Below are 21,696 nucleotides of genomic sequence, written 5' to 3' on the forward strand. Positions count from 1 at the left end.
TTGCTTTCTAGTGGCCAGAGAGTAGTTGGCTAAAACTCTGCTAGCTACACAGTAACGTTTGCGTCTCGTAGTAACAACTAAAATACAGTTGTAATCAGATAATACTAAGTCCTGTAATTAATAACGGCAATGTGGCACAATGATGATTTCAATATTAATTTCAAGTTGGAACTCCATGCAATCGTACGTTGCCATACAGTGAAAGTGAACTTGCAGTTTCTAAAGTTGTAGCTAGCGCCTAGCTATATATTAGCTACTGGCTTGCTATCCAGAAAAACAAAAACATGCATCCTATTGTTGTAGCCTAGTAGCTGGCTCGATAAAATTAATCTAGCCTTTCTTTAACAATTGTCTCAAGGCAAGTCTGTGGCAGAATGACCAAAGTTCTTTGTTATCTGCTATTTTAAAGGCCAGTTTGGTATTGAAAATATAATTAAACTTTTATTACGCAGTGTAGTACTGATTTTTTTTGCATTAGCTTGCATTTCCAGTCTCCCGTGTTTGGATGCATTTGAATGGGAGTAAATGGAGTACAAAGTGGACCAGGTTTGAAGTTCATCTCTATTGACAGTATCTCCGACATGTCACCATATCATATTTAAATCCATCTCACAGAATTCCGCAGATTACCCCTCACAATTGCCGCAATGATAAGTGCAAGAACACCAAAGGGACATGATGTAACTTTCTGCGAAGAACTGTTTACATGGAGCACATTCAATCCATTGGAACTGCATTGATTTTGCATAGCAGTTCATTCGCCAGCCTCGTAGTTGTGACATCTCTTAAAAGGATGATTTAGACAAATTTACAGCTCAATCATTCACACAGTTTTTACAGAGAAAGTGCTTAAATAAAAATAAAAATTTAGGCCTATATAAACATTTATTTCACTTACACAGTTTTCCTTGTCCTGTAGACTCATTACCAAAAAAAAAAGAAAGAATAGGAAATTATATTTTGAATGAAGAAAATTAAGCCTAGGACTGTAAAGATTTTTGTTTGTTTGTTTTTGCATTATTTGAATGAAAATGATGCACCCCGTTAAGCACCACCTCTGCTAAACATAACATATTAGTTTAAAAAAATGTATAAAAAAAGTATACACATCATGGTAGTATTTGATGTTGTACTGAATTTAATTTATGCTGATTTTATTTAAAGACCATTGTTTCTAAAGGATGATTGATATTACTGCATCACAGTAAAAGAGATATCTTTCAGATTAAGCCAAAACATGTGCTTAATTGTAATAATAGGCTTCATTATTCTTTGTTGTCTTTATGCAAAATATAATGTTTTTTTTTTTTTCTGTTTTTTTACATTAATTAGTTATTTTGTTTTTGGAGGTGATGTATGACCTGGACATTAAACTGAGGGACGAGTCAAAATGATAAATTTGCTTGTAGTAATTGACAGCATGTGACAGTAGAGCTAAACTTAGTAGTACCACACTAATTTGTTGGCCATATGTTTAGTCATTTGAACAGTTGAAATGACTCCTCCTAATGCTCTGTGCATACCACAACCCAAATACAAACTTTTTCTCTCTCTCCAATGAGATACTACCAGCAGAATTTTTCTGTTCTTCCTGGCCAGTAATTGGTTAAAACAGATTTGGGAAGAGCAAAATTCAGAATAGACTTCCTTCCTGTGCACAACATAAATCATAAATTATTTTAAAGATGTACACATGCATTTGTCGTTGTGTGTTTGTGATTAATATTAGCCATATTAATGTTACACAATAAAAAACAGAGGGCTTTTACATGCTGTTTGCAGGTTATTTGCATGTTGTGAGTGATTAATAGTTGCGCTATTATTTGGCTATAAGGTGTGGTGATGGCTTATGCCATATCCTATTCTAAACAACCATTTGTGTGCTAGATAGACATTGCCAGAATTTTCAGATATTTATACATCATGTTGCTATTGATAACAATGCTGATTGCCTTAGTTTGCCTTAGTTATTTGCATGTGGCCTCCAAATTATAGACTAATAATTGTTTTTCATTTGTTACCCAAATACCCTTGAACAAATAAGAAGTTCCATATTTACATCCTGTTGTTCAGTGGAACTTTCTGTTTGTTGAATTAACAGTAATTTTGACTTGGTGGTTATCGCTGACTTTGTCATTATGCTTGCATTGAATGACACCCATCATTCACCAAATTCTACATGTCTCCAATCCTTGTGTGTTCGTTTTAAATATTTTTGAGCTAGTTTCATAATGCCTTTAGCTACCTTTAAGAGCCTAGTACTTTCAAAGTTTAACATGTTTTGCATTTAAAGGAATGTTCCAGGTTCAATACAAGGAAAGCTCAATCAACGGCATTTGTGGCATTATGTTGTGTTGTGAGTGGTGGCGGCGTAGTGGGCTAAAGCACATAACTGGTAATTGGAAGGTTGCTGGTTCGATCCCCACAGCCACCACCATTGTGTCCTTGAGCAAGGTACTTAACTCCAGGTTGCTCCAGGGGGATTGTCCCTGTAATAAGTACACTGTAAGTCGCTTTGGATAAAAGCGTCTGCCAAATGCATAAATGTTACCACAAAAATGAATTTCGACTCAAGAAAAATCGAGGTTACAATGAGGCACTTACAATGGAAGTGAATGGGACAATTTTTTTAAAGGGTTTAAAAGCAGAAATGTGAAGCATACATAATTTTACAAAAGCCCTTGCATTTATTCTTCTGTTAAAACTTGTGTATTATTTGAGCTGCAGAGTTGTTTAAATCATTTTTGTGGAATTACAGGATTTTCAGTGATACATCATCATGGCAACAAAGTTGTAAAATTGGATATAAATTTACACAGAAAAGGTTTGTAATTGATTTTAATCACACTAAAATAATGTTAATGGTGCTGTAAGGTTTAATACAAGTTTTATAAAAATAAAAAAAATGAATGACACTGTTACATGTCAGATATCACTGAAATAGGTGCTATGAAATATAGAGCTGGGTATTGATAGATTTCCCGATTCAATTCGATCCCGATTCACAAGCTCTCGATTGGATTTCGATTTGATTCAATAGGATATCGATTCATATGGGTGTACACCGATCAGCCACAACATTAAAACCACCTGCTTAATATTGTGTTGGTCCCCCTTCTGCCACCAAAACAGCACAAACCTGCATCTCAGAATAGCATTCTGAGATACTATTCTTCTCACCACAATTGTACAGAGTGGTTATCTAAGTTACCATAGACTTTGTCAGTTCGAACTAGTCTGGCCATTCTCTGTTGACCTCTCTCATCTACAAGGCGTTTCCATCCACAGAACTGATGCTCACTGGATGTTTTTTGTTTTTGACTGTTGTGCGTGAAAATCCCAGGAGATCAGCAGTTACAGAAATACTCAAACCTGCCCATCTGGAACCAACAATCATGCCACACTCCAAATTACTGAGATCACATTTTTACCCCATTCTGATGGTTGATGTGAACATTAACTGAAGCTCATGACCCATATCTGCATGATTTTATGCACTGCACTGCTGCCACATGATAGGCTGATTAGATAATCGCATGGATGATTGTTGGTGCCAGATGGGCTGGTTTGAGTATTTCTATAACTGCTGATCTCCTGGGATTTTCACGCACAACAGTCTCTAGAATTTACTCTGAATGGTGCCAAAAACAGAACATCCAGTGAGCATCGGTTCTGTGGATGGAAATGCCTTGTAGATGAGAGAGGTCAACAGAGAATGACCAGACTGGTTTGAACTGACAAAGTCTACGGTAACTCAGATAATCGCTCTGTACAATTGTGGTGAGAAAAATAGCATCTCAGAATGCTATTCTGAGATACGGGTTGGCGCTGTTGTGGCGGCACGAGGGGGACCTACACAATATTAGGCAGGTGGTTTTAATGTTGTGGCTGATCGGTTTATTTCAGTTACAATGTCCATTTTGCTGTCATATTAAAGAAATTCTCTCTCAACTAATGCTGTTAATTATACAGGGGACCTTCTAACATCGTACATTATGAAATTATTAATTTTGTAGACTTCATCATTAGTTTTTCACCATTTTGGTAACATTTCATCGTTTTAAAAATGCACAAATACCACACCTTGAGTCGCAAGTTTGAATACAGGGCGTGCTGAGTGACTCCAGTCAGGCTTCCTAAGCAACCAATTGGCCCGGTTGCTAGGGTGGGTAGAGTCACGTTGGGTTAACCTCCTCGCGGTCGCTATAATGTGGTTCTTGCTATCGGTGGGGTGCGTGGTGAGTTGTGCGTGGATGCCGCGGAGAATAGTGTGAGCCTCCACACGCGCTTGGTCTCCCAAATTGGGGAGAAGAGGGGCGAAAATCACAAATTCCATGTATTCCATCAATAAATATGATTTCTTAATATACAGTAATATATGATAAATTGTAGATATTGTTACATGTTTATTGGTTACATGCATAGTTTATACTATTTACATAATTTTAGCGTCTGGAACATTTTGAATTCAACACTGAAATTTTTACATTAATTTTTACTTTGTGACTAAATTTAATTAACACCATATTTATGTAATTGGCCAGTTATTATATTCTGACTGTACCCATGAGTGGAGCACTTTACTGAGTTGGGACTGAGTCTGCTAGTAAAAAGGTTTGTTTTCCACTCCATAAGAGATATAATTTTTCTTCCATCAGGCCCCTAATGATTTAGGTGTAGTAATCAATACTGTGGTAAGATCAATGTAAATTGATTGTTTTTTGTAAATGTATAATAATTTATTTAAAACTATCATACCTGTCAAAATACCACAGTGTGACAAATTTTGATAAATGTAAGCAAAGGTGATGATGTGTAATTTAAAAAAAAACTTTATTTTGGCACTTGCAGAGTGTTAGTACTGAAGAGAATATCGGGGCTGTCCAGCTGTTTGAAAGGTTTGACTTCCTCGATAGCACTTTAAACTAGACATTTTCAGAATGCAAATGGGTCTTAAGTTTTGAAATCTGCACCACGATATCAAGGTAAGCCTTGTGATCATCAAGGGAAGCCGCAGTGATATCAAGTGATCAGCTCTGCACTATCCCATCTCTGGAGCGCTGATAGCGAGGAAAGCCCGGTTGAAGCGCACGCTCCAAAATTACAATAGAATAGAGCAGAGTGCATCACTTGCGCAAGCTTCTGTGATGTCTCGTGCCACACTCATGTGAAAACCAGGGTTCAACTGCACTGCGCAAATGTATTTAGAGCACATCAAGTGGCGGACGCCAGCTTTGGCAGCTCGAAAGTGCAAAATTTAGTCACATGTGCATGTTCTTTACTTGAATCGATCTGAGAATTTAATAATTTATATCGCGATCGTTCAGATCAGGATTGTGATGCATCGGAAGATTCATATTTTTACCCACCCCTAATGACATATGTAAAAGCATCTTTAACAGCCCTAGGCTCTGTAAACTTTAAAAGTAAAAGATGTCTGTGGGCAGATTGTTTGTTTAGCCAATAAGAAGACTTTCTGCCTGCCAATCATTGTGTGCGTTCACAGGGCAGCCCATATACAGTATGCTCATATAAGTGCCGATGCACCTGCTCCCGCGAAATGCTCAGGGTCGACAGGTGAAATGCTCAGGAAGACCCTCCCCCCTCCATCTGCTCCAACACAGCAGTCTCTAGTATGTTTGTCTCTGTGCGCACACATGTCTTTGGAGTGTGGGGATATGAAAAGAGGGGGCGTGGCTTTAGCAGTGGCTAGTCTGGTGGAATGTCCAGAGCAGCTAAAATCACTAACAGCACATTTAACACGCATATTATTTACCTCTTGTGGCGATACTTTTGAAATGGCGAGTATTTTAATGTTTATCGATTGGCCCCGTTCACTTTAATTGTGTGTGCCTTACTGTATCCCAGATTTGTTTTTGTTTTTTTGTTTTTTTAAGAAAAGCAGGGCTGAGTCTTAATACATTTTTCTGGTAATAAACATTATGCCACAAATGCAGTCTACTGAGCTTAACTTGTATTGAACCTGGAATATTCATTAAACTTAAATCTATTCTGCAGATTTTCTCTCACAGTCCGCACAGTAAGAGTCTCATTCATGAAATGCGAGCAGAACAAATTACTGTGTGAATCGTATGTAAAACTATTCTTGTGAACAGTTGCCTTTTATATGCAACATATTACGTAAGAATTAATTTGCAAACAATTTATGCTGAAATTGCTATGATATGAATGTGACAGTTTATGTAAGAATAGATTTGCATACGGTTTATACAGAAATTGCTTGTCATGAATGTGACAATTTACATAAGAATGAATTTGCTAAAAATGTATACCATATCACAGCATAAAGTGATGTGATATGAATGAAATGTAAGAATGGAATTATGTAAGATTTACACAGAAATTGCTTGTCATGAATGTGAAAATGTACATAAGAATAGATTTACGAACAATTCACACAGAAATGTGTTCTATAAATAAGGCCTAAAGTGTGCTCGGGGACAAAAAAACTAAATGTTTTTCATTTTGGTTTGTTCTGAGCAAAAACAGTATTTTTTCGTTCTGGTTCAAAAGTTTCACAGCCTCCTTTCCAAATGGTAACCGGCTAGACCAAAATAAAAGAACGGTTAATAATGTTCTATTTAAAATGTCAGTACTCTGAGCTAAGGGGTGGGTGAAATACCAGTTGCAGTTTTGCCAGACCTCGCAAGAGAAATGAGCAGCCTGGTCTGGAAAAACAAGCCCAAAATAAGCCACTTGCCTCATTTAAAATAAGTGAAAATAAGCACATTTTTATCCCTTTGTGCTGGATTTATCAGCATAGAAATCATAAGAATTCAGTTAATTAACAGTTATGTAACATTTTAATTACAGATCTGCTTCTCAGTCAAAACCCGGTAGCATCAAATCTGTATTAATGCATCATATCTAACAATAATTAGTGAAGACTAATTTTTACCTCTAATAATGTTTTCCTTGTACTGTATCTGTATTAGCTGTGCATGTATATGTAGTAATTATACATAGTTGTTAAAAAGGTCTTCATTCACAGAATGCTACATCCACAATGGCCATTAGGCAAAGAAATGTGTGGTGCAACGGTTTCCTTCAGGATAAAAGCACGTTTCATTTTTTTCGTGCCACATGAAGTGGTGTGGTTCCAAAGATTTACTGTGTTATAAACCCTTTGGCTTTTGGTTTCATGAAAAAATTATCAGAATGAAATTAACCGGTTATAACCGATTACCAGCATTTAAAAATAACGTTTTCACTTCGCAACAATTGTAAATCACTTTATTCCTGTTTTCGGTTATTTTCTTCAGAAAATTTCATTCATTTTCAATTTCTGTTCCTTGAACCGTTTTAGTCCCTGATACTTGTCTTAAAAAACGTTTTTTTTTTTTTTTTAAATGCCATTGTCCTTGATGTAGTGTCTATCCTCCTCATTCTTTTTTTTTTTTTTTTTTGGATTTTTCCCTTTTTTCTCCCAATTTGGAATGCCCAATTCCCAATGTGCTTTTAAGTCCTCGTGGTCGCGTAGTGATTCGCCTCAGTCCGGGTGGCGGAGGATGAATCCCAGTTGCCCCCGCATCTGAGACCATCAACCCGTGCATCTTATCATGTGGCTTGTTGAGCGCGTTGTCACGGAGACATAGTGCGTGTGGAGGCTTCACGCCATCCACCACGGCAACAACGCTCAACTCACCATGCGCCCCACCGAGAACAAACCACATTATAGCGACCACGAGGAGCTTACCACATGTGACTCTACCCTCCCTAGCAACCGGGCCTATTTGGTTGCTTAGGAGACCTGGCTGGAGTCACTCAGCACGCCCTGGGATTCGAACTAGCGAGCTAGTGAACTCCAGGGGTGGAAGCCAGCGTATTTTACCACTGAGCTATCCAGGCCCCCATCTCCTCTTATTCTTTTAGCATAAATCATTGGAAACAATGCAAAAAAAATTTTTTTTGCTCACTCAAGCTTAATGTACAAATGGATGATTTCTGAAAGTACTGTGCTTTGAGGCTTGATGCCGTGGAAAGTGTAATTACCTCTCCCCAGGCCCAGACGCTGGTAGCTAGTTCTTAATTGCATGTGTGGATGGGAATCTGTGGAGGTGTAAGTTTCCCACCCACCAACACAATCAGCGATGGTTGTTTTACCACAATTGTCATTGACCACCTCTGCTGCTGAAGTTCTTCTGTCCTATCATGATTGTTATATACTGCTGTGCATTGACTAGAGGGCATGATCTGTGTCATGATTTGAAGTTGTCCAGATATATGACTTCATTTCTTCTGAGAGACACAAAAAAGAGAATTTTTAAGAATATCTTGGCTGATAGTTTTCCCATATTATGAAAGTAAAAGGGGACTTGGGCTGTTAAACTCCAAAATTATAGAAAAAGCTCCAGCAAAGTAACCTACAAGCAGTCTGTACGACTTATGCACTATGATCCAAGTCTTCTGAAGCCATACAATAGCTTTGTGTGAGGAATAGAACAAAATTATTATTCAATAAAATATTCCACTCTGCTGTTGGTCTAATCCAGTATGGCCCCATTGACGTTAATGACGTTTGGTCACGAGACACACAAGAACCAATGGCGTAGACGTCCCATTTTTGTTGTTCATACAGCTTTTGTAGTCTGTTTTAAAGCTTTTGTGGATGGGTAGAATATCAGTAAATAATGACTTAAAGGGGCCATGATATTCTACAGCAAAGTAATATTCATAGAAGTTTCAAACAACATGAGGGTTAGTAAATTATGATAAAATTAAAACATTTTGGATTAATATTATCTAATTATGTAGTTAATATTTTGTCCAAAAGCAATAATTAAATAATAATAAAAAATTGTTTTTCCATGTCAGTTATCAGACATTTAAACATAAAACAAATGGTCAGTTTCAAGGCTATGCTGACTAAGCAGCTCACAGTATAGGTGCAGTGTTGGTAGCTTTGTATGTACGTATTTTACATATTGATACATTTAGATATTTGCGAGAGTCCGTGAGGAAAGGAAAAGCAGGTTTTAGTTAAATCTGATCATCTCCTCTCTGGTCGCATCCCACAAATGTTTCACATCAAGGTCGCTTCTGTTTATCTCAGCATGTGACTGTTGTTGTTTATGCGTGCGCACATCCGCTCGCACGCATGAACAACGTGTCGTCTCGCGGGACTCATCTGAAGATGCTGCTTGTCATTCACGCGGCTTCTCTGTGGCTCATCGATTCATGGACGAGCTCATCGCGCAACCCGACCGTGTGGTCCTTGATAGTATTGAATGAATGTAAAAGATATAATTTGTGTTTGCAGTCTGCAGAGTGTTGCAGGTGTGTAAATGCTAGTTGTCTGGCGGAAGGAAAAGAGAGTGTCTTGTTTTCTGCCAGTGGAACAACAAAGCGGAAAAATGATGCCATTTGCAGTGTGTGTTTGTGTTTCAGAACACATCTGCTCTGTGTATTACTCAGTGTGTCAGGACTGTAGATGTGAGCTGATTTCAAAATGTTCCTTGAAGTTTTCAGTCTCACTAAACGCCACAGAGAAATACTTACAGGGCCTGTACTTGGATGCAGTCTTTGGTGGGGCACTTGTACGTTACGGTGGGCAACATTGATTGTTTCAGCCTTATTCTAGGAGGCAGAGAGGGGGGGGATGCAAATCTAGAGAAGCAGTCCCATCCATGCCTACCTACATACTGTAAATACTATTATTTTTGTCTGTGAGTGTCCTGTAACACACAATTTCAAAATTATGGCCTTAGAAATTAATTGCTCTTAAATGGAAAATTGCACTGTTGAGAAAGTTAATAGTGAATGGTGGAGATCATAATTCTATTTGCCTTGGATTGATCCCTGAATATGTTTTGTGGCTAAAGAAAAATCCAGGAACAGTATCATGGCTCCGATTGTGTGTTTAGATCTATTTGATTTGTGTGTGTGTGTGTGTGTGTGTGTGTGTGTGTGTGTGTGTGAAATACTCTGCTTTGAATTCTCTGTGAAAAATTAAACATTCTTAGAATCTCTTGATCTTTAGGCAGGGTCCAACATTAACTTTTTGCCACACATGCCAATGGTGCAGGCTTCCAATGGTCATTGAACACCTAGAAATATCAAGAAAAAAAAATAAAAAAAGAAGAAGAAATAAATAAATTAATGGAAATTTCTATAGTTTATAACTACATTTCCTACTAATGCACTGCTGTAAAAAAGAAGAAAAAAAAATGAATCTGCTAGATATTGCATAGTGATGTCCAGTTTGTGTGTCTTTTTGTTTTTGTTTTTCACAAAAGTAATCTAATTCAGCAAGCTGGATTGTTACATAACCACGCTTTACACAGCTTGTCTGTGTAAAGCGTGGTTATCTAGGCATTGCTTTGTGGTTGTTAAATGGTTGCATACTGGCCCAAGACAAAAGAGCCTAATACCCTTTTCAATGTAAGACCAAAAACTAACTTGATTCAAGAATGCATACGCAGATGTGAGTTCTTGACCAGTGTATTGCCATTATGTGGTTGAGTTGAACATGCATTTTTACATTACTGTGGCAGTAACAAACCTCAGTGCTCAAGGGGGTGATAGTTACCTTCAAAAGTCTGTACCTTTAATTTGAATGTGTTATTTATTCAGGTAAGTTGCTGTAAATCTATTGCCTTGAAACTGTTGCTCTGCCATGACAGTAGTTGATTTGGAAGAGAGAACTCACCATGAAGCAACAGTTCACAGTAATGACCGCTAAAGCGTTGAAGACTTAAAATGTATGTCATTTTCCCCATTGTGAAATCACAGAGCCAAACACCAGTTACTTTGCCTAGAAATAGTACATTTATTAGTTTTAGCTATCAGACATAGAAGTGACATTTTTATTATAATGGTGTTATGTGATAGTCTTCTGCTTTCGCATCTTTCTCTTTCTCATCTTTCTCTGAAGAGCAGTCTTTCTCTGAAGAGCATACTCAAATAGGGTGTATTTAAGTCCATCCATAGGAAAAAAACAACATGGGCTTCCTTTGTCTAAAGCAGACCCCACTCTGTGTCAATTTGATCTACATGTGTCTATGAAAAATTCCAGGTTTACCATGAAGTAATGTAAAGAACTTATGTAAGACTTACAGTACATAATAACTTATAGAATAACTTATATATAAATTTAACTTTCACATGGGTGTAAGAATGCATATAAGACACATGATGTAAAAGGATAAGTAGAATAATGTAATGCAAATGATCAATAATGTTACAAAATTATTACAAATACTGATGATAATCAATATTATTCTCCCCTTCTGGTTGTAGATGAAGAAGAATCAGGACCAACTTTGTCTGTTGTGACTATTTCATCAGTCTCAGTCTCATCACGATCATGAGCTGGTGTACATCTTCGCATTTCTCTGTTTGGTTGGACAGATTTGGATTTTGTGATTATTGGAGCTGCTTGTGAGGAGGCAACATAAAGGTTATCAACTGTGGCTCCATTTGGACCCAATACGTGAGGCTCTGTAAAGGGCATTGTGGAACTATTTTCTCTCAGCTTAGGCAGTTGTGAGTATATCAGTTCGTAAGGTTGTGGCATTAATTTCGTCGCCGAGTCGACAGGTGCTTGTAGATATTTTCGTTCAGCTTCTATTATGTTTGTAATATCTGGATCAAATTAGTCCTTGCTGTTTGTCTTTTCTTCTTCTGGACATTTATTTGACATGATTTTATTCAACTTGTGATGAGTTTTCATTTGAGGATTCGTTGTTTCAGCAAGTGGAACTGGACAACTATCAATGCGGCATCAAATTACTCATTTCAAAATCCAGTAAGCTTTGAATATAGGATATGCTTGTAGCTTGATGGAGTCATTTTGTCTTTCAAAACAATCGATCTGTCATCAATGGATAGTTTAATTTTCAAGCCTTTCTTCAACAGCTCAGCTTGAGTCTTCTCATTCTTTTGTGATCGTCTGACTTTCAGCCATTGTGTAACTGGGATGTGTATATGTATGTATGTAAGTATTCTTATATCTTAATTTATCTCTGTATAAGATAGGGGGGAACATTTGTGTAACAGCAGGGGGATATGTGTGTATGGATATGGGTAATAGAAAGGAATATGTGTCCAGTCAGTGTGTGTGTGTGTGTATGTGTAAGGAGTGAGGGAGAAATAAAGTCTAAACTTTTCTCTCTGCGTGCGTGCGTGTGTGCGTGTGTGTGTGTACAAAGGAAGGGGTCTGTGTCTCCCCTAACCCAGGTAGCAGGAGTGGGGAAAGTTGTCTCACTCTCTCTAACTATGCTGTTCTATTGAGATGTTTTTTAACAGAACATCCGTTTTACATTACAACGAGACAGAACTGCTAGATATAAAAAAAAAGTCTTAGAGTGAGGGGGGACTCTCAGGAGGCTTCTCCCTCTCTTACGGCTCTCTTTTCTGCTCAGATAACTTAACAAAACAGGGATTTTACACACTCCTTAACTTTCTCATCAAGTTTGTTCCTTTTATGAATACTTAAATTAGAAGATTTTTTTTTTTTTTTATCTCTTTCTTTATTCTTCTCCTTTCCTCTTGTTTCTCTAAACAGTGAATGCTACATACATTAAAACCAACTGAATTGCTATAATCAAGAAATCCTAGTATCCTTTTGACTAGCTAACCATTTCTTGTCTCCCGGTCATGACACCTGACCTTCTTAACCTTGTAGCTTAAAATCGCCTCTTTTCCGAGGTCAATTTCACAGTTAAGATAAAATATTTTGGAGTTTTACTGATCAAATCAATTCAACCAGCCAGATCAACCTAAATTAGCCAAATCAACTCAAATTAGCCAAAATAAATTGATCTTAAATTTAGGAAATTAAATTCAGCTATGTCTGACATTTACTAAATCTTGGCGACACCACTGGTATTGATTGATAACACTGTTCTTTACAGTAGTTCTCAGACAATACATCTCATCACTGACTATTATCAAGCAGACTTATTCAAAATTATCAAAAAAGTCTTACCTGATTGTTCTGAGACAGATGCCTGATGCCACTGATAGTGATCGTAATGCCAAACACCAGTTACTTTGCCAAGAAATAGTACATTTATTAGTTTGGTTAGTTATCAGACATTGGAGAGAAAGTAAAATTTTAATTATAATGGTGTTATGCGATGGTCTTCTCTGCCTTTCCCATCTTTCTCATCTTTCTCTGAAGAGCGGTTTTCTCTGAAGAGCATAATCAAATTGGGCGTATTTAAGTCAATCCATAATTTTTTTTTTTTTTTTTTTAAAACATAGGCTTCCTTTGTCTAAAGCAGAACCCACTCTCCCCCCTTAATTTGATCTACATGTGCCTATGGAAAGTTCCAAGTTTACCATGAGGTAATGTAAAGAACTTATGTAAGACTTGCAGTACATAATAACTTTGCATTGTTACAGCCACATGTAAGTTAAATTTACAAGACACATGATGTAAAAGGATGAGTAGAATAATGTAATGCAAATTCAGTGATGTTACAAAATCATTACAAATACTGATGATAATCAATAATACTGATAAACATGAAAAGTCTTCAAGCACCCCTTGTGACAACATTGAGGATGATGCAACATTTTAGAACGCAACATTCCACGAAATCGAGCTTGCGTAGCTAGAAGCATTCACGTTAGCATACTTGTGGTCTGACATTTCGGAATGCAACAAGGCACAAAATCGAGCTTACATAGCTAAAAGCATCTGCTTTTGTGTGCTTACAGTCTGATACATTTCAGAACGCACGAAAGAGAGCTTGCGTAGCTAGAAGCATCTGCGTTAGCATACTTGCGGTCTGACATATTTCGGAATGCACCAACACACGAAATAGAGATTGTGTAGCTAGAAGCGTCTGCTTTCGTGAACTTGTAGTCTTAACACGTTTCGGAGCGCAACAACGCACAAAATCAAGCTTAACGTAGCTAGAAGTGTCTGCGTTAGCATACTTGCTGTCTGACACATTTCAAAACGCAACAGAACACAAAATAGAGGTTTCGTAGCTAGAAGCATCTGCGTTCACGAACTTGTAATCTAACACATTTCGGAACACAATGAACAAAATCAAGCTTAGCATAACTAGTAGCATCTGCATTCATGTACTTGCACTCTGATTCATTTCAAAAGGCACAAAAGAGAGCTTGCATTGCTAGACACGTCTGGATTAGCATACTTACGGTCTGACACATTTCGGAACGCAACAACACACAAAATAAAGCTTGCATTCAGGAAAAATGTGGATACAAAGATGCGACTTATGTGTATGTGTTTTTTTTTTTCTCTCTCAACAACGTGATTTTGAACCGGTGCGACTTTATTTCCGTAAAATAGGTAAATAAATACATAAATAAAAAATGCAATATTTATTTACTGTGGCATTGCAAGAATTAATTTACAAGAACAAATCTAAAAATTGAAAAAGACGCAAAAAAAATGTCATTACCCAATTAGCGCTCTTGTCTGTGAATTCATTATACAGCGTACCTATGTTGCTTGCGTTTTTTGCATAGCCGAATTTCAAACATTACGACTAAACATTACTAAGTTCTTGAAAAGGAAAATTTTCGAAGATGGTTATGTGGGATAGTGGTGTGCCATGTGTTTTTTGTTTTTTTTTAGTCGTACAAAGTGTGCCGTGGCAGAAAAAAGGTTGGGAAACACTGGCGTAAAGGATGTTTCTTTCTTAAGAAAAGATTTAGTCAGCCTGGCGAAAATATTAGGATGGTTAAAAAAGTAATCATCATTCATGCCCATTGGACAAATGGCGTGGGACAAGTTGTACAGTTTAATACTTTGTCTTTTCAGATTATTAGCAGACATATCAACGAGTTGGAATATTGACTATATATCACTTTGAAAAACTCTACAGCATTGTTCACACTCTTTACACTTCTGTTAAGTCAAATGTCATCTTTTTCCAGACTTGGAGAAGGACCATCCCAAGAATGAAGCTGGCGTTCTCTGGAGAATGACTGGTGGGCTGTTCAACTTCACCAAAGGAGCAGTGGGTGCCACCCTCGGAGGCGTGGCCTGGGTAGGCAGCAAGAGCTTTGAGCTGACCAAGACGGCTGTGACAAGTGTTCCCGCAGCTGGAGTGGGATTGGTCAAAGGCGGTGTCTCCGTGGTAACGGGAGGGGTCGGGGCAGTGGGGTCTGCCGTGGCCGGTAAAGTTACACCAAAGAAAAAGGACAAGTCAGATTAGAATGGCTGCTCGCTCCCACCCTTTGTTTGATTCAGTGCTTGTCTGGGTGGTGTGTTCTCACTTTCAGTGGTTTTGGAGAGGTGGCAGGTTCATTTAAACCATGTGGAAAAAAAAAACAGTAACTGGTTTACATTGATATCTGACAATAAAGGGGATAGTTAATCCAAAAATAAAATTCTTACCAATATTCACCCTCCCTCATGTTGTTTCAAACCTGAATGAATGAATATCTTTCTAAAATGGAACACAAAAGTCCCTAACATTCTGTCCAACGTCTCCTTTTGTGTTCAACGGAAGAAAGAACATCATACAAATTTGGCACATGAGGGTTCAGTAAATGTTGACAGAATTTTCATTTTTGTTTGAACAATCCCTTTTAATGTAAAGAACTGCAAAACTGGTCTCACATCAGTATAACTTTGACCAACATTAAAAAGCTACTACTACGTTACATGTGACGATTGGGATATTATTCCTTTTGTTTGCTAATTAGTTTGTATGTGTGTTGTGTATTTTGATTGTTTGTGCGTCGGCGGAATTGTTTATCTGTATTATCGGTGCAGGGGAAAAGTTTTAGGACAAAGATAGTTGACCTGATATCAAACATGTTGTTTAACAATTCTCATGAAACTAAAATAATTTCCACTTCCAGTGTACATTTCACCTCCATAACCATGAAATAAATAGTAAAATGTATATAGATTCAGAGTCAGACAAATTCTCTCTGACCTGAAACAGACTTAATACTTGGTTACATTTAAATTTCTGCAATATCAATTTAAAATGGCATATGATGTACACACAAAATAATTAAAAATGAGATTTCTGTATAAAAAGTGTCAATTCAAGCAAACTTAACAGGTTCCTGCAAAATGTGAGTTTGATCTTTTTTCAAGCCCAACAAAAAAGTTTATTTTTTTCTTTAATTTAAATAATGTGATACTAGATAACGTGAAGTAATCATGTGGGATTTACTCAAATATTCTTTGATTTGGGGTTGGCGCAATGCAAAATAAACTGTGTATGAGTGACCATAGAGTTACTTTGAAAGAGATTTCAGTGCACCACAAAATGTGTTCATTGATTAGTCAACTTAGCTATGTTATGTTCCTAGCAGAGGATTGCATGTTATCATTTAAATCACAGTTACGGTAAGCGTACTGAAGTCTCTAAGTGGTCTAAGTTCACACGTTCCATTTCCTTGGCATAGATTACATTTTCTCCATTAGCACCATTAATGGTGAATTTCCAGTGTAAACACTCCATTTTCTAAGACAATGGTTTAAAACATTAAAATTCAATCTGTTTCTAGGAAACGGGAGCCTGGAGTTTAATTATGAAAAGAAATTATTTGAATCTAAAAGGATGCTTGAGAGATCCAGGGACAAGCCTGACTACAGAAACAGTTTTCTTCAGTACATCTAAAACAGCTTTTTAGGAAGTTTGTATTGCTCTATCTCTATAAAGCATCATTTGTAGCTCATTTGAGATGTTGTTTTGTTGGCCGTATATGTGCCTGAATGTCCTAGGAGTTGTAAGAGCTCGCGGTGGGGCGTTTAGTGTTTCATAACAGTACAAAATAATCACAGATGTATTTTCCGCCCCCATTTTACTGCTGTTTACATCATAAAACTATCACAGTTGGAAATGTGCAAATCAAGTATTTGTTCCATTTGTTTCTGTTTCTCTTTTTTCATTGCTTAAATGTTTGACTAATTTTATTTATGCAGAAACCTCATATGGCATATTATACTGTTGCAATGCATGCTTTGAAGCTCTAGTTTTGCTCTGTTCATCATGCTGTTCACCTTAAATGTGACAATGTATTTCATATTTATGCTTTTTCCTGTTTATGTGTCCTGTTTTTGCTATCTACACACTTTCTGGTAGGTACCCATGTCTTGAAGACGCTGTTACTATAAACTGGACTTTTAAGACCAAGTTGATTTTGTCTATAATAGAACTATTTTTGCTAAATTGATGCTGTATTCTACAAATAAATGCATTCTGTATTTTAGAAACGTTTGCGTTTTTTTGCATTCTGTATTTGATGCATTATTTGATTCTTTCATGTGCAACAATGTGAATGGAAAAAAAATAGAAGAGATTATCTCAATCTGGCTCTGGCGTATAGGTGTGTGGAGATATTTCTATACCATTGATCTATTATTAATTTCAGCTTCAATAATTGATGTAAAATTTAAATGCACTAGCAGACCAGATCTGGATTACATAAGCAGTTTATAAAAAGTAAGTGACCCACATAATTCAGATCACATGGTAAAAGCATCATTTTATTAATGCTCCAACACTCATTGGCAAAAGGTAAAGTATTAGACTGCATCCACATCTACATATACATCAGGTGATAAACAGGTTTTTCATCATAAAATAGGTGAGAAGGTTTTCTTTCTATGAGATGGAGAGAGAGAGAGATCTTCTTATGCCCCAGTCGATTTGCACACTGCATTACACTCCAAGTCCATCTTTGCCATTTAGATTTCTCAGTGCAGCACCGTACCCCTGGCTTAATTTGTTACCCTGTCCGTTGTCATTGTCCAATATGGGCAGACTGAGGTGCTCATAAACCTGTGTCTTTTTTCATGGCATACTGAATCAGCACAAAAATGTATTGGACCAGTCAGGTGTTTTATTTTAAAAAACAATTGCATGGCTCGGCAACATCATTGTTCCAGAATGTTAACCAAGATATTAGTGATTTTAGTATCAAGTAGTAAAAGCACCATTAAAAGGTTGTTTTGTGGTCTTTAACCTTACATTTTATAATACAAGGTGACATACAAGTACTGTCACTTTTATGAAACTACCTGCCTACAATCAACTGTCAAGAGCCACAAACCCAAAGGCATCTCTCTTAAACTGAGTAATAGTAACAGGGCAAATGTCATGACAAAATGTCCTGATCACATTTCACCCCAAAATCGAAAGAAATAAGAAAATATATTTTAAGGAAAGATAACGAAGACTAACTTTAGGACCAATACAATTTTTGCATTCAGACATTATTTTAATGATGGCCACATTTCCCCTAAATTCTCGTTTGTAATAATGACCAAAAGTCATCTTAAAAAATTGCATAAAGCAAGTACATCATGTCACATAAGATTCTAAATCATCTGATTATTCTCTACTTCTGATATCAAAAAGTGAACCATTCATAAGCCGGTAAGAATGCTGGTAGAGGTGTTTACATGCAATGCAAAATCAAGGTAATAGGCAACAATCTTTGTGTGTCAATTGGTTTATATTTAAACTGTTTATGACCTTACCTTGATAAAGGAAAGCTGTTTAAGACAGTCACATGACCTTACACGTTGTTGGTTTATGAAACATATTTGGTTTGAGATTGTGCGTGTAAATGTGGTCATTGAGAATGTTGACACCAGTATGCTGATAACTACCAAAAATAAGTTTATTCCAAAAAATTACAAAGAATGTGAACTGTAAGAACGCTGATAAATGTGTTTACATACAACGCGAAATCGGGGTAATGGGCAAAAATCTACGTGTCGTTCGGTTAATGCTTAAAACGTTTATGGCCTTACCCCGATAAAGGAACACTGTTTACATGACCTTACACAGTGTCGGCTTATTAAGCATAATTGTTGTATGTCCATATTACCCTCAGCCATGTGATACATACAACAGCTAGAACAAAATGTTCCAAATATAGTTGTATCCTGGAGTCACTTAATCACTATAAGTGGTCTCAGTGAACAACATCTCTTTTTAAAATATCTGAAGCGTGCAAATGGGCAGCGAGTTGTTTGAAAAACTTTCCTCATGAGCACTGGAAATCTTGACTTTATTTCTCCAAAAAAAGAGGTTAAGCATATGTTGGTCTAATTTTGTTTTCCATACAATGAAAGAGAATGTTGACTGACTTTGGAACAGAATTACATCATTCTCATTTTTAGGTGAATTATCCCTTTAAGTGGGTAATTTCCTCAGAGTATTAAATTTTACATCCCATTATACATTGCCATGCGACGTGCTAAAAATGACAGTAAAGCTGACTTTGACTTTGATTTTTTTAACAACCTTGTTTTAAAACTTCCCAGCCAGTGTATTTTATTGCTGATTGTACCATAGTCTGGTGTGATTTAAATCAGGTTCAGCCAAATTATTTGTACCCTTTCTGGCAAAGTGTTATGCGAGATGACTCAAAGACCCAATTACTTATGCACTCCTCTGGGTTAATGGAAGAAAAAGTTAAAGTTCTCCAAACAAATGCCTTCAGTAGGAGAAATATTGGTGATACATCCAGACATTGGGTAAAAGAAAAAGCCACCTTCCAAGAAAATGTATGTGTACAGCAACTTTCAAAATTAAAAAGGCCTTCAACCACTTGTTTTACTGAATTACAAATCCAACATTGAAACTGGTCTGTGATATTCTTTGTTCCCAAGCACTGAAACTCCAAATGAATTTTAATGTGACATTTTATTATTTTATTTTTGGCCTTCTTCCACTTTAATTGACTGGAATAGTCAACAGATGCCAAGAAATGGTGAGGGGGGAAAAGCCAGTTTTGGACTCAAATTGCACGCATGCGCATCAAGGCTCAAAGTCTCATAGCCCCGTGCTCTAACTACTAGGCCATGACTTTGACTTAATGTGACATTTTTCTTTTAAAAGAAATTCAATTGTCACTTATTTTTATGTAATTGAAGTTCTATCAGGAAGACTCGCAGATTGAGTGAAATTTAAGATTACATTTATTTGATGAATATAAAACAGAAATGTAATGTCTCTCTTTGGGGTAAGCCCCAAAGTCCGAAGAAGTTGTACTCGGAACCGTCATATCCTGCCGGAAATGGGAGGCAGGGGTGAAGAGCCTACCCCCGTGCAGGACGGGACTCAACTGGTGGTGGTGGGGTGGTGGAGGTTGCCGTGTTAGCACACTGAAACAGCAATGTGGTAGATTGTGAGCAGACTTGTAAAGCTATGGCTTACATGTGATTGGCTAGGAGTTATCTAGCTAATGGAGCGATGATGTATAGCTGCTAGTCTTCCTGCTAGAACTATGCTGCACATACATTTCTTTTTGCAGCAATCGGAGTTCCAAGTTATTTTAACATGCTTATTACCTGAGATTTATTACTTCATTCTGCCCTCATTTTGTACTCTCTCACTCACACTTGTGCAAGCCACATATACATGAGATTCTGGTCTAGCTGAAGCACTGAGGACACAAAAATGTCGGATTTCATCGGAAATGTGGCCCCTTTCTGTTTACATGCCTTTAAATTTTCAGAATAGTTTTGAGAGATTTACTCTTCAGAGACTTTACTCTCAGCAGTCATATTTCAAAGTCTGTTTTGAATATTTCATATGGATTATTACATTTCCTGTCACACTCCATCAACATAATATTGCAATAGTCCTTGAAACAGCCACACTGTAAACCCTAATGTTGTCATTACTGGAAAAATGAAGTTGTCTTAACTAAACATCACTTGAAATGTCAGGTTTTGGGCTCATAACTCAAATATCTCTGTTCCTTGAACTTTTTTCTTACAATTGAAAGACTTAAGATTTTAAGTGTTAAAACGCAAACTACTGAGTACAAAATCAAGGCTATGGGGAATACCCAAAATGCCTTGTGCTTGAATTATTCAATTATGTTTTCTTGGTCAGGGGGAACATGTGAGGACATTTAAATAGTTGTTATTAGGAATTTATAGTGGTTTTAGGTCTTTTTTAGTCTTATTTATGTTGATTTGTTGCTAATAGTTGTTTTGTGTGATGTCACCATGGGTCCTCCTTTGGTCAAGTTGGATCCTGTTAACACTATCTCAGATCTCTTTGTGCATGTGCAACTAAAGTACAAGCATATATGCATTTTTATGGAGAATTAAGTTTATTTCATGATTTACCTATAATTTTATAGGTATTCTTGAATTATTAAGCTGTTATTGTATGACCTAAATTTGAGTCTGTTCAGTTCAAATTAAGTTGAAACATCAACATTTTAATAGCAAACCTGAGTTAAGTCTACGTGCTTCTAGTAGTTAAGTAAATAGTTAAGTTCATCTATATGAACACCAAGTTTTAGGTGAACCTTCTTGCACAAGTTTTGTAGATGCCATTACTGAATTCAATTGAGGGAAAGAGTTTACTGAATCAATTGAGTCAACTTATTAGGGTTTACAGTGCAGAATATGTCAACACATTAACTACATTTTGCCTTGTAATCTATGCATACTTATTATAACCCTGAACTCGTATACTAACAAATCCAGAACTGTCTTCCCACATGTACAGTTGAAGTCAGAAGTTTACATACACTTCGGTTGAAGTCATTAAAACAAATTTTTTAACCACTCCACAGATTTCATATTAGCAAACTATAGTTTGGCAAGTCGTCGGACATCTACTTTGTGTATGACACAAGTAATTTTTCCAACAATTGTTTACAGAAAGATTGTTTCACTTTTAATTGACTATATCACAATTCCAGTGGGTCAGAAGTTTACATACACTAAGTTAACCTTTAAGCAGCTTGGAAAAT

The 21,696-nt window shown here is 36.8% G+C and overlaps 1 protein-coding gene across 1 annotated transcript in view; it reads left to right on the forward strand.

Moving 5' to 3' along the window:
• The window catches only part of LOC127437799 (transmembrane protein 263-B-like), a 44,038-nt gene extending 26,862 nt beyond the window's left edge, over positions 1–17,176 (forward strand). The window contains exon 3 of the mRNA XM_051692987.1: positions 14,881–17,176. Within this exon, the coding sequence (XP_051548947.1) occupies positions 14,881–15,161 (281 nt within the window). The 3' untranslated portion in view covers positions 15,162–17,176. The remainder of the gene's footprint in view (positions 1–14,880) is intronic.
• The last annotated feature ends 4,520 nt before the right edge of the window (positions 17,177–21,696 follow it).

The sequence above is a fragment of the Myxocyprinus asiaticus genome, chromosome 48 (assembly GCF_019703515.2).
Source record: "Myxocyprinus asiaticus isolate MX2 ecotype Aquarium Trade chromosome 48, UBuf_Myxa_2, whole genome shotgun sequence".
NCBI classification, from domain to species: domain Eukaryota; kingdom Metazoa; phylum Chordata; class Actinopteri; order Cypriniformes; family Catostomidae; genus Myxocyprinus; species Myxocyprinus asiaticus.